This window comes from Acipenser ruthenus, chromosome 3, assembly GCF_902713425.1.
Source record: "Acipenser ruthenus chromosome 3, fAciRut3.2 maternal haplotype, whole genome shotgun sequence".
Taxonomy (NCBI): Eukaryota; Metazoa; Chordata; class Actinopteri; order Acipenseriformes; family Acipenseridae; genus Acipenser; species Acipenser ruthenus.
Window position 1 is genome coordinate 93,835,103 of NC_081191.1, and position 14,786 is coordinate 93,849,888.

General features: G+C 39.7%; 1 protein-coding gene across 7 annotated transcripts in view; it reads right to left on the reverse strand.

The window, feature by feature from the left end:
- Positions 1–14,786, reverse strand: part of LOC117394432 (5'-AMP-activated protein kinase subunit gamma-2) — a 143,498-nt gene that overhangs the window by 45,731 nt on the left and 82,981 nt on the right. For all 7 annotated transcript variants that reach the window (XM_033992706.3, XM_033992705.3, XM_033992707.3 and 4 more), the window contains one exon: positions 572–795. In XM_033992706.3, the coding sequence (XP_033848597.1) occupies positions 572–795 (224 nt within the window). The remainder of the gene's footprint in view (positions 1–571; positions 796–14,786) is intronic.

Below are 14,786 nucleotides of genomic sequence, written 5' to 3' on the forward strand. Positions count from 1 at the left end.
TAAAAACAAACAGGCAATAATCAATATCTTGTCAGTATTTATTGATTGGGCACAATTTAACCCTTTCAGTCCTGAATTATTTTTGTCGAGCTGAAGAATAAACCCCTTTATTGAGTATAAATGAGACAGGACATTTTTTTACCTACATATATTTATACAACATATGTTAATACATGCCGTTGGAAATCACATTGGAACCTCAAGGGACTCCTCGTTCCCAGCCTCAGCTAGTGTAGAAATATATGTAATAAAAAAAAATGTTTCTGTCCTGTTCTCATGTATACGCAATAAAAGAGTCCCTTGTTTAGCTGGACAAAACTAATTCAGGACTGAAAGGGTTACTCTAGTGTGGTATCACGTATCATTTTTACATTCTTTCAAGATTTATGGAATTATGTCATTTATCCTTTTAACCCAGGAATACTGTTTTCTGAAACGAGAATCAATAACATTTAAAAAAAAGTTTATTCAAAGTTCATGCCAGCGAAACAAATGTTAACTGGATGCCTTCATTGAACCCATGAACTCTGGCTTACTTTGGGCTGGTACTGTAGTGCAGTGTCATACTCACAGGTGCTGAGGTAGCAATGGGGGCCGGGGAGGGTGTGGGCGGCTTGGCTGAGACCACAGTCTGGCCCGTGTGGAGGGAGAGACGCTGGCCAGTGTCCGGGGGGGAGGAGTAAGAGCGGAGACGCGCCGCTAACCGTTCTGGCTCATTCTTGTACGCCTCCAGGGGAAAGGAGGGCTGATTGGTCACTTGGGTTGGAGTAGAAGGTGGAGAGGGGGGTCCTGAAGCTGCAGGGAAAGGGAGCAGGGATTTGAAATACATATTTGAATTGTGAGCTCTGCTATAAACATTTACTGTCTTGCATACTGTAACATTTGAAAAATGACGTTATTTATTGACTGCTGTTGTAGCGAGTTCATGGCTTGCTACAATAGCAGTTAATCACCAGGATATTTTTGGAGCAGGGCTGATAGCCTTTCCATGGAGCAGAAAGTAATTAATAACTGGCAGCCAATTATGAAATATGTGGCTCCTGTTCAAGTGTGGAAGATAATGACAGTGTACAGTGCCTGTGGTAATACAAGTGTGCTTCTGTGCATCCTTGCTTCAGGTCAAACCTGGTCACAACATATTATATTTAACTAGTACTGGTTCAAGGTAGATCACATGGACTCTGTCACAGATTGTTCTGGCACGTCCCTTTTGTGCTATAAGTCATTAGATCCTTTTGCACGGAAGGCCCTCGGTTGCAAGGGTGTGCGGTTCTTTGATGGACCCAGATTCAGTTAAAATGAGTTTGCCCACTGATGATGGGAATGAGAATGTAGAGAGCCCAGCTAACAAGATTGAAGTTTTTGCAGGTATCAGGCTTTTAAAGACTGTCACCCACACCTGTGAGCAGAAACTGACTCACTGAGAGCAGGACCTGACCCAAGACTGTCACAGCTACTGGAAGCAGGCTGATCTTTGGGATACAAATTAAACATTTGTGAAACTGCAACAAATATTGTAATGACTGTAATGTGTTTTAAAGAATATAAAACCAGTAGAAAATATTATTAGCAGATCTGTGTAAGGCCTGTGAGAAGGAGCTCATTGCATTGAAGGTCAGACTGACCTGCTGAAAGTTCCAAACCTCCCTTATCAGGCAAAAGCATCTTTTTTAATTAGACTTTTTAATTACAGTCTCAAAACATTCTGATCCAGCGATAGCAGAATGGTAGAATCTATGGAGCACAGTTAATAAGCTGGAAGCAATCGAACTAGGTTTGATTATAGTAAGAAAAAACAAAGGTATTTAAATAAATAAGAAACCTAATATAATAACATAACATAAATGTATGAGCAGTCCTAAGTTTTAATATTCAACGTTGCACTTGCTGCTAATTAAAAATGAACCTCTTGCCTTCTGTGTATATCAATGAAGTAAAATAGAATTGCAGTTTATAAGAGATTGCTATATTGACATATCTGAATTAGAACTACATGTTATAAAATCATTTAAAGTATGAACTATAACTCTAATAGTAAACTTGCTGAAGGAATACAACTAATGTTGTAACCTCGTTCTCATCTGCTTGTAGTAAAAGCAGTGTTGAAGATGACTCATTGGTTTTGGCCGATGAAGCAGGGATTTTTGATGGTCAGAGATTTAAAAGCCAAGATCATCTCTATAATGAGTGATCTCGTTAATATTAACGAACGGAAATGCATTTTGGATAACAGAAGATAGGAGTTTATATTACAATAATCATTTTCTATCTATAACAGAAATGAATTAGAACCTGGCAGGAAGAGATGGCAATGGAAAGCGTAGGACGTGTTAAAACGTTAAGTTCAATATTAGTTTGAAATAATGAGTATTGAAAAATGCTTAAAATAGTGTTTCATATTAATCAACCCTAAAATTGGGAAAAAGCAGAGGTTGTCTTAAAACCTGCATTGACTGGATTTTCTATAAACAGTGAAGAAGGTCAGACTTAGTTCAGTCACTATAACAGTATGGCATTCTAACATATTAATGCTAGCCTGTATTTAGATATAAATAAATGGGCCTTCCATTAAAATCTTGAAAGATTTATCAATGGAGTAAAATAATATTACAATTTCTAGGAGCAACTGTTATACTGAAGTAACTTAATTAGAAATATATCTTATAATGCCATTTAAAGATAAACTGTTGAAAGAACATATTAAAAGTTTATTATAACAGAAGAATGCCGTTGACAATGTTGTAAACATACTGTTAAGACACATTTGAGTTAATCTTCATTTAATTTAAGAATTAGTTCAGTTTCTCCAACTAAACAAAAAGTATTTTAGACATTATCAATTACACTAAAGAAATCTAAATATTTAGTTTATATAAAGGTTTTACTGCAGTGTGGCGGAGTGTCCCGCCTCTATGTATTATTATTTGTATTTTTGTTTGCGGCGCGGGTAAAAGCGCCACGTCTTTTATTATTATATTTAAAAACCCCGTGAGGATGCATGGCTGATCAGCTACTGATTATTTAACTAGCTGACAGTCATGCATCCTTACCAAACGCGTGCAGACTCTGGCCGAGGGATAATAAGATAATTACCAACTAGTTAATCCCTCGGCCAGAGTATATAAACCTGCAGCTCTCTGCACTCGAGGTTGGGTGTACAGAGGAGAGTACGGGGAGTGGAGAGAGCGAGCAACATCTAAAAACAATTGCTAAAACGTGCTGGATTATCCAGCACGACACTTACTTGTTTGTTTGTTTGTTTGTTTATTCGTTTGGCCCTCGTGCCCTTTTGTTTGGTGTTTTGTTAAATCTTTTGTTTGTTTATTAAATACGCTGAGTGCAATAGCATTCAGCTTCACCCGCCCATCCACTGTTTTGGTGTCAGTTACTTCCTGGTCCGTGACGTCATCCACCTCACCACTGCGAGCCAGACTGTCACATGCAGTAAGAAACAAAGGTATTTATTTACAGGGAAACTGTAAAGTGAAATATTTAGATGTTTGTCTCAGACACACAGTAGCATTCTGGAAGGGCATCTAGAACGTAGCGGTGGGCGCTTTAGGTTTTTGCATTTTATAGCCTGAAGGCTAAGCATATGATAACCATATTTGTATTACTGTATTGAAGTACTAATGCTGTTAAACCTGTAAAGGGCACTGGAAATGCCCAGGCTGTCTATTAGCAGGGATCCAAAGTGGCTCGCAACCACTTGATGAATTTTTAAAGCAGTTCATAAACTGAAAAGAGCACTACTACTGCTCTGATTCATTAAAACTTCAAATTAAATGAGTCTGTGTGATTTTCTTGAATATTAGTTGTCTGGACATATAGCACGCCCAATGCACGAACAAAACCACTTACAGGAGTTTAAAACATCTCTGTCCTCCTTAAACGTCTCCCCTGAGTTTAATAGTGTGCTCAGAGCATATATATAAATAAAAATAGTACGTGCAAAATTCTTGACAACTCAGAATATGATACAGTACACTCCTAAACAATGGCATCTCCAGACTCCGCACTGAGTTCTCAACATATAGCTACAATGTAAGTCTGATGTACAGTAGGTAGTTCATATGCACGAGTCATTTGACTATATGCCAGAGCTTTTCTTTACCAGAGTGGAGAAAAATTGGAAAACATTTCTACTGTTTTTTTTTTGGTTATACAGCATTCATTAAATCCTACTTGTTTACTGGAACGTTGAATAACGAATGTGAACCAGTGTAGAATAGGAGGCCTTCTAGTTTCTTATGATTTTGTGCACTGTGTTTTAGTGCCTCTCATCCATTATTGAGGTTTTGTAAACTGCACCCCGTGGGCCACACAGGAGACTTTCTGTGCCTTTAACAGAAGCCTTTACAACTGCATGACCCATTACCTTTGAAACTTCTTTGTCTGCCTGCATCTAAAGTGATTACACAAATGAGTATGAAATGCTGAGAGACCCAGGTGAATGAGACCACATCGGTGTATCCCTTGTGATGCAGGAAGGGAAAACGAAGGCATTAACACAAAGCCAGACTGAGAGCAATATATCACTTGCTACTTAGAATGTATTAGCTTGGTTCAGCTTTCCCAGGGAAAGAAATACAAATGTTTTTGTTTTTTTATTTCAGAAGCTGTAGCCATAGGATCTCAAAACTGTTTAATCAGCAGGCCTGCAATTTTCCTTCACTGAAGCAGACCGAATCAGTGAAAAAGGCTTTATTCATAACTGCCTCATAAATCTGCCAGCTCTTACCCTCCGTCTCACCTGTCCATGCCATCAATAGATGGCTCCAGAATATAAAGCAGGGTCCCCCAGACAACCCCCCCCCCAACCCTTCCCTTGATTCCTGGCAGGGGTCAGTGTAGCTGAGTCACTCCTGAATTAGCATACTGTATTCCATTTCAGTACTTCGGCCTATGGAATGCACATTATGTCAATTGAATTTCCATACACAAACACAAACAGCTGCCTAATGACTGCAGAAATGAAGCCTTCACAAACTAGTTGTATGACTTTGTTATGTGACAACAACATTCATGGCACAGACGTTAAAGCGCCTAGTGTCGAAGAAATCAGTGAATCCACAGGGCCCGGCCATATATAGCTCTGATATCTAAAAAAGGGGAGTGACATACAAAAAAGGGTTAGTCCTGTAATGATGTAATCATGTAAAAAGAAGCTAAGAGAATCACAGACATACAGTACAGTCAATCTGCTAGTGGTTGAGTTGATTCCCTGCCCTGGGTTACCAGACATCCTGGGAAAACTGGGATTCTTCGGCTAACATGTTCCGGAACTGTCACCAAGGGCCAGCACAAAACCTGGAACAGCACTTCACTTCTGTCACGAGTAAACTTGTATCACCCAACACGAGCACTACAGCACGCACCCAGGACTGGTGACCGTGTTTTGTACATTGTGGGAAAGATACGTGTGTTTATTATTTGGGACTGTAACCCGTATATTTACTTCCAGTCCATTACACATTGTTGTGTATTGCCTGGAGTTATTGTTTGGGCACCACACCGGGATTAATCAATAAAACCCGTTTCCAACTGGATTACAATTCTGTTTGTTCATTGCGCACTGCATCACTCCTGCACCTGTACACAATCAACCACTTTGCCACAAGACCCAATACATTCTGCCCATTTGTTTTCATGTAATCCCCTGTCCTGTGTATTACATTAGTATGCTGTTATGTTTTCATGTGAACCCCTGTCCTGTGTATTACACTAGTATCCTGCTATGTTGCGCGTGGATCTGTTTTCACATACAGCTGTAGATTAAAGGAACACAAAAGGATTATTCCTGAGCTGTAACCACTTCCTTTCTGTAGGCTGAGTGCCTGCAATCTGAACATGTGCCCTGAGCAGCAGCAGCTCCTCACACTCTTTTATTATAATCTGCACACACCAGACATGGAGACAGAGCCTTGATAGCTTGTCTACTGACAGGGGGGCGGAGTCCCCTTCACTTCTTAATGACCTCATCAATCACCCTTTAAAATAAACAAATCCCCTGGGCCGGATGAGATCCTCCCAATAGTACTCAAAGAAATGAAAGAAGTTATTTACAAACCGCTAACCAAGATCATGCAACAGTCTCTTGACACAGGGGTTGTACCAACAGACTGGAAAATAGCAAATGTAATACCAATCCACAAAAAGGGAGACAAAACCGAACCAGGTAACTACAGACCAATAAGCCTGACTTCTATTATATGTAAACTTATGGAAACTATAATAAGATCCAAAATGGAAAATTACTTATATGGTAACAATATCCTGGGAGACAGCCAGCATGGTTTTAGGAAAGGGAGATCATGTCTAACTAACCTGCTTGACTTTTTTGAGGATGCAACATTGAAAATGGATAACTGCAAAGCATACGACATGGTTTATTTAGATTTCCAGAAAGCATTTGACAAAGTCCCGCATAAAAGATTAATTCTCAAACTGAACGCAGTAGGGATTCAAGGAAATGCATGCACATGGATTAGGGAGTGGTTAACAGGTAGAAAACAGAAAGTACTGATTAGAGGAGAAACCTCGAAATGGAGTGAGGTAACCAGTGGTGTACCACAGGGATCAGTATTAGGTCCTCTGCTATTCCTAATCTACATTAATGATTTAGACTCTGATATAGTAAGCAAACTCGTTAAATTTGCAGACGACACAAAAATAGGAGGAGTGGCAGACACTGTTGAAGCAGCAAAGGTCATTCAAAATGATCTAGACAGCATTCAAAATTGGGCAGACACATGGCAAATGAAATTTAATAGAGAAAAGTGTAAAGTATTGCATGCGGGCAATAAAAATGTGCATTATAAATATCATATGGGAGATAGTGAAATTGAAGAAGGGAACTATGAAAAAGACCTAGGAGTTTATGTTGACTCAGAAATGTCTTCATCTAGACAATGTGGGGAAGCTATAAAAAAGGCTAACAAGATGCTTGGATATATTGTGAGAAGTGTTGAATTTAAATCAAGGGAAGTAATGTTAAAACTCTACAATGCATTAGTAAGACCTCACCTAGAATATTGTGTTCAGTTCTGGTCACCTCGTTACAAAAAGGATATTGCTGCTCTAGAAAGAGTGCAAAGAAGAGCAACCAGAATTATCCCAGGTTTAAAAGGCATGTCGTATGCAGACAGGCTAAAAGAATTGAATCTATTCAGTCTTGAACAAAGAAGACTACGCGGCGATCTGATTCAAACATTCAAAATCCTAAAAGGTATAGACAATGTCAACCCGGGGGACTTCTTTGACTTGAAAAAAGAAAAAAGGACCAGGGGTCATAAATGGAGATTAGATAAAGGGGCATTCAGAACAGAAAATAGGAGGCACTTTTTTACACAGAGAATTGTGAGGGTCTGGAACCAACTCCCCAGTAATGTTGTTGAAGCTGACACCCTGGGATCCTTCAAGAAGCTGCTTGATGAGATTCTGGGATCAATAAGCTACTAACAACCAAACGAGCAAGATGGGCTGAATGGCCTCCTCTCGTTTGTAAACTTTCTTATGTTCTTATGTTCTAATGGGAGGAGCTGGAGCCTGAACTTACTGCTCTACTGGCTTGAACCACAACTCCCGTGCTGAGCAATACTATAAAAGAAATTGGCACTGTAACATATACAGAACCGCTAGGTACCTAAAGGTAGCTCCCACTCAGCAGCAATGAAAGGGTTAAACAAACTGTGCAACATTACAGCACCTGGCCATACGCTCCCATAACCTTGTGTTTTATTACCACGCAGTGACACACAGCAGCAGGCACCTGATAAGCAGACAAGCTCAATCTACAGTCCCGTGTGTCACAGCTGACTGCTGACACTAAACCTCATGAGCCCCACTGACTGCTCTATGCTTCTCACACACTGCAGCCAACATCACATGGCAGGGAGCTTGTGCTTCCCAATGTGTTACCGGTCAGAGCTGGCTGCGAATGAGAAACAGGGCCGCAGGCAGCACAGTGCTGTGCTTTTAAATATAGGGGTTTTAATGTTTGCTCACATCCTTCTGTAAGTGCTAGAGGGTTTACAATTAGATACAGATTGCTAGGTTTGCTAATCATACTTTTAAAGCAATTACTTCCAGTGGTACAGTATGGTCTGAGTGATTTAGAATTCAAAACTCAAGTGTCTTTTTGACTTGTCTTTTTCTCTTCCTCTCTTTTGTCACTCAGTTGTTTTGCTTTTTCGATCTAAAAGGCATTTGCTTGCGACAATGCCATTCAAAACAATGAGGGCTGCCCCTAGGGGTATGTTAAATGAGCTAACATAGGCTAACACTATGATATTTTTCTCCCGATTTGGCATGGCCAATTATTTTTTAGGCTCAGCTCACCGCTACCACCCCTGCGCTGACTCAGGAGCGGCGAAGACGAACATACGCTGTACTCCGAAGCATGTGCCTTCATCCGACTGCTTTTTTTCACGCTGCAGACTCACCATGCAGCCACCCAAGAGCTACAGCGTCGAAGGACAATGCAGCTCTCAGGCAGCTTACAGGCAAGCCCGCAGGCGCCCGGCCAGACTACAGGGTGAGCCGAGGACGACCTAAACCCTCCCCCCCGGGGCGATGCTCGGCCAATTATGCGGCGCACCCTGGGAGCTCCCGTCCACGGTCGGCTGTGGAATAGCCTGGACTCGAACCAGCGACGTCCAGGAACTATGATATTCTTAATAAAAACAAATAGCCTTTAAATGTAATCTATAGGGAATGGAAGTGCCAACCCTGTAATTTGCAGTTCAGTGGAAAATATGAAATTAATAAAGAGCAACTTGTTATGAAATCTCAGTCTTGTGAGGTATTGTTGTTGTTTAGAGTCACTTTGTATCACTTTCTGTTTCTGTCATCACATCCTTGTGACTTTTTAAAACATAGAAGTTGAAATAACTTGTAACCCTGATAGAGCTAACTTATACATACATCTGATACAGTAGAGTGTAACCATAAACTTGTCCTCTTACTGATTTCTTACTAGTGTACTTCCTGCAGCAGTGAGAAACACCACACTATGAAATATCCACGAGTGCTGCAGGGGGATAGGTTTATGTTTACACTCTGGAAGGACAGAGTGTTGCAGGGGGACAGGTTTATGGTTACACTCTGGGAGGACAGAGTGTCGCAGGGGGACTGGTTTATGGTTACACACTGGTGTCACCCGATTTGCTTAAAGGTTAGACATGATTCTGAGATCTTCATTGAGGTTGCAGGGGGGACTGTATCATCCCAAAATGTTATGCCTGAAACAGAAAATAACATCTAAATGAAACACAAAGAAAGAAAGAAAGAAGATATTAGTTAAGATGGTTGCATCGGTTTCAAGTTTGATTTTCTCTGTGTGGGTTACCATTATCTTGGACAACCCATTCAATTCTCTAATTATTGTTTCTTATGGAAGCTAAACATTAATGCTGCCAGCTCACAAAGCATCCAACCCATCCCCACTTTCTCTCTTTCTTCCCTCTTCAACAGAAGCCCATATAAACGATGTTTCACATGTCCCTTTTGTTCCAGCCCTCTTGATCTCTTGTTCATTCACACGGCTATAATGACCGAGCATCTATACAGTTACAATGACTGACTGGATAGCACTTCAGGCTTTCCAAAGTGTACTTTCTGTCTGAGATTCATTTCATTTTATCGGAGGTCTGTTCAGGTCAGTAAACCCATCAGCAAAACAACTCAGCTTGAAGTGGCACTGCACAGACTCTTGAAGTGTCACTGCACAGACTCTTGAAGTGACACTGCACAGACTCTTGAAGTGACACTGCACAGACTCTTGAAGTGACACTGCACAGACTCTTGAAGTGACACTGCACAGACTCTTGAAGTGACACGGCAGTCTTGAAGTGTCACTGCACAGACTCTTGAATTGACACTGCACAGACTCGAAGTCACACTGCACAGACTCTTGAAGTGACACTGCACACTCTTGAAGTCACACTGCAGACTCTTGAAGTGACACTGCACAGACTCTTGTGCAGCTCCTGTTTATCTTTATGCCCCCAAAGCAGACTTTTCACTTTCCTTAGCATACATTCATTGCCTGTTGCTATTCTGTAGTTCTATACCCTAAAGATATTACTATCCTGACACTGCCTTTATAAAAGTGTACTATAATGAAAGCACAGCAAAGTGTAATAAAGCACAGTGAAAGCATGAGCATAGGTAAGCATTGTAAATAATAGGGAGGTATCACAAAGCTTATTAATAAACATGGCAAACCAGAGTAATTTGGCTGTTACAAGGGTTCCAACACGTACAGGAGAATTACCTTTTACATATCAACTCCAGACGAAGTGGGATTTTTTCCATCATACAGAAGTATGAAGATGGAATCTGATAATCTTTCCTTTTCTGATTTTAACGATCGTATTGAGGAATTGCTTAGAACCTCCTGTCAATGCTTCTCCCTCAGTCCACATTCACAAATAGATACAGATCTTATTTATACTAGTCTTGGATCTCTGTGTGCTCTGTGTGATGAAGTTTGAACCACACAGGTTTGCATTTTGTTGTTTGTGCATTGTAATTGTGTTTTATACAAGGCAATGCTCTTTTGTGTTGTTTTCCAGGACCCCCTTGTAAATGAGGACTCGTTCTCAATGGGTAAAAAAATATATATCTGAATAAATAGGAGGCTTTGCTACTAACACACACACACACACACACACACACACACACATATATATATATATATATATATATATATATATATATATATATATATATATATATATATATATTGTAAAATAGCGGGTTATGAGAAACAGCAGGGAGGGGGTTAAAACCTCCCTGCGAGAGAATGTACCTTTGCTTGGTGGTTTGCTTTATTGTTTCATTTAATTTGTTTAATTGTTTTATTGTTAATTATCATCCGCACCTGGGCGTTATTGGAAATTAGGCCCAGGTGCGGGAGTTTAAAAGGAGAGCAAGCAGTCTGCTCGGGGCTGCTGAATGGAAGGAGGCAGAAAGGAGTGCTCTGCTTCCCGGCAGTCCCGAGAGAAAGGTACAGTGCAAACCTGTATGGTTAAGTTTTGTGGAACAGGGAAACGGCTTAGCCGTCCTGTGATAGTTAGGTTCCTGCGTGTGTAGTTAGTGCTCAGAAAGAGCTAGGTGTTTATTTTGTGTGTATTTGTTTTACTGGTGTGTTTATTAAAAAAAAAATAGCGCGTGAGCGCTGAAAAAAAAATCCATTTCTCGTGTCTGGGTCGCATTCTTAAAGGGGCAACGAACCCGAGTGAGGGTGAGTCTTTTACAATATATATATATATATAATAACAAGCCAGGCAACCCTGTGCAAAACTTGTAGAATCAGTGTGTACAGCAAGTAAAAAACCACCTGAATTATGTTAGTGTGGATAACCAGGCACCCAGTCACTGATTGTAAAGTAAACCTCTGTCGCTAGTGTAGCACGTTGTTTCTGCACATCTCCAGAGCATAATACTTATCACAGTGTCACACAAATACTAGCTATGAAGGCTTACTATTTTATTCCCCCAGCTTAATCAAATTACTTCCCTTCTGGGTTACATAAACTTTTACAAACAAACCATTTCAAGATGCTATATTTGGATCAGGTCCTAAACTATGCAGTTTGGCCTACAGCCAATTTGCTATCTGCTTTTTCTGTCTGCTCCAGGAAACTAAATGAGATGAAGCTGTAGTTCAGACGACGAGGTGTTTTACTACGTGTAGAGAGTAAAAAGAATAACTTTTAGGAAGGGGCACCCTTAACCTCCTAGTTTGGGATTAGATATTTCAGAGTTAATAGTGCTGTCAAATATGAAATGCTCCGGTCGGGTTTCCACAAGCAAGAATCGTAACTTGAAAAAAGAACAAGAAAAAAAGAAATGTTGATAAATTAGCGCCTTTACTGGAAGTATCTGAATTTAAGTATGTTATCACCCCTTTCGATTTGAATCCCATAGTGCTAAGAGACAGTATAAGCAGAACTTCACTAATTAGAAGTGTCGATTTCAGATCCAGACTGTTGCAGGCTTTTTTGTTCATCATCAACACTGAATTTTTTTTTTTTTTTGCTAATCATGAGCTACTGCTCTGAAAGTGACTATAAATGACCAAACAGAATTATACAAGTCTTAAAAATATGAGCGAACAGAATCTTCAGACATTTCAGTGCCCATGGGTCTCCTGAAGTGCCCTGTCAGGAAGTTAAACACATTGATAAAAGCATGGCTCGTATCAGCATGCAACATACAAAACATACTGCCACGATTAAGGGGTTTTAGGACACTACAATATTTGGTTAGGAGAGGATTGGCCTAAATATGTAATTATAAAACGGAATGTTAGAATGCTGGCCGTTGATTGGTCAATCCGCATTCCAAGCCGTTACAATATCCAGCACGATGATGAACTCATTAGAGAGAGAAGCAAATACAGAGGCCATTATGAAGCCCAAAAAATGATGGTGTGAATGTGAAACAAGTCAAATACAGAACAGAGAGAAAAATAAACTCCAACCCCAAGCTATTGATATTTTTATGGCTAAATAACAAAATTATTTATAGACCCAGACCTACGGTACTGTTCTAAAGTTTGGAAACCACAAATGATTGACAGCAAGACTAGGGGTGGGGATTGTACTGCCCCGTCACTTACTAAACACCCGGGTATCTCTGAATAGATAATCGTCTGCTCTTTAATAGTATGCTAAGGATTGTAATTTATTAACAATGCTGAATGACTGGGTGGAGCATTTGTTCAGTTTTCCTGAGTGGTGAGTGCTAAGACTGGTACAATATTCAATGTAGTGTTGTCTTGGCATACCCAGTCATTCTGCATTGGTAGAAAGTGGATCCCTCCAGACCTATCCCCAAGGGTGTGATAAGTGCTACATTTGGGAGAACACAGTCAAGCTTTGATTGGTCTTTCAATGCCATGTGGTAGGATGGGGCCAAGATGGGGCTATAGAATTAGAAGTGTCTTCACTGGTATGGTGTTGTTCTAGATCCTGTAATGTGAACTGAGCCATGGACATTCTTCAAACACTGTGTGCCTGCTTTGGATTCTTCGGTTTTTGTCTGTCCCCTCTATCCTACAGCAACCTTCAGAAGACCTACAGGGAGGCTAATCAGTGAACAGAATTCTCCCCCGACAGTTGAGTAACACCTTTTAATTGTCTCTGTTTGAGACAAACCATCAGAAGCCAAAGGCAGATAAGGCGTGAAAGCTGTGTTGCAAAAATAAAAAAAATAATGGAAGTGAAACAATTATTTAGGCAAGAAAACGTCCTTTAACATAGTACACAGTAGTAGTACAAATATATATATATATATATAATTAAGTTGTATTAAGTTATTATAAACATAAAAAGTGTCGTTTCCAGTTTTTATCCTTACAACGGGCGATATGTCTTGCTATAAGTGCTATGTCTTGCCACTTGAATATTTACTACATGTTAGATGTTGCAGCGTGTGTTTGAAAACAAGCAGTTGAGGTGTTTGTTTGAATATTTACTGTATGTAACATGTTGCACAGTTGGGTTGAGACTTGGGAATCTTCTTGTAATATTTCCAGGGGGGGGGGAACTTGAGAACAGTAAATTATACAAATGGCAATGGAACCTAGTGCAGTGGATCTCAATCTAGTGGGTCACAATCTAACAGATCTAGTACACTACTTGAAATGCAGCATTAACAAAGCTCTAATTGTGAAAACATGTTAAATATAAACATGTTATAAAATAAACAAATCCCCTGGGCCGGATGAGATCCTCCCAATAGTACTCAAAGAAATGAAAGAAGTTATTTACAAATCGCTAACCAAGATCATGCAACAGTCTCTTGATACAGGGGTTGTACCGACAGACTGGAGAATTGCAAACTTAATACCGATCCACAAAAAGGGAGACAAAACCGAACCACGTAACTACAGACCAATAAGCTTGACTTCTATTGTATGTAAACTTATGGAAACTATAATAAGATTCAAAATGGAAAATTACCTATATGGTAACAGAATCCTGGGAGACAGACAACATGGTTTTAGGAAAGGAAGATCGTGTCTAACTAACCTGCTTGATTTTTTTGAGGATGCAGCATCGACAATGGATAATTGCAAAGCATATGACATGGTTTATTTAGATTACCAAAAGCTTTTGACAAAGTCCTGCATAAACGATTAATTCTCCAACTGAGTAGGGATTCAAGGAAATGCATGCACATGGATTAGGGAGTTGTTAACATGTAGAAAACAGAAAGTACTGATTAGAGGAGAAACCTCAAAATGGAGTGAGGTAACCAGTGGAGTACCACAGGGATCAGTATTAGGTCCTCTGCTCTTCCTAATCTACATTAATGATTTAGATTCTGGTATAGTAAGCAAACTTGTTAAATTTGCACATGACACAAAAAAAGGAGGAGTGGCAAACACCGTTGCAGCAGCAAAAGTCATTCAAAATGATCTAGACAGCATTCAGAACTGGGCAGACACATGGCAAATGACATTTAATATAGAAAAGTAAAAGGTAAAGCACGCAGGCCATAAAGATTTGTATTATAAATACCATATGGGAGATACTGAAATTGAAGAAGGAATCTGTGAAAAAGACCTAGGAGTTTATGTTGACTCAAAAATGTCTTCATCTAGACAATGTGGGGAAGCTATAATAAAAGATCAACAAAATGCTTGGATATATAGTGAAAAGTGTTGAATTCAAATCAAAGAAGTAATGTTAAAACTTTACAATGTATTAGTAAGACCTCATGTAAAATACTGCATACAGTTCTGGTCACCTTGCTACAAAAAGGATATTGCT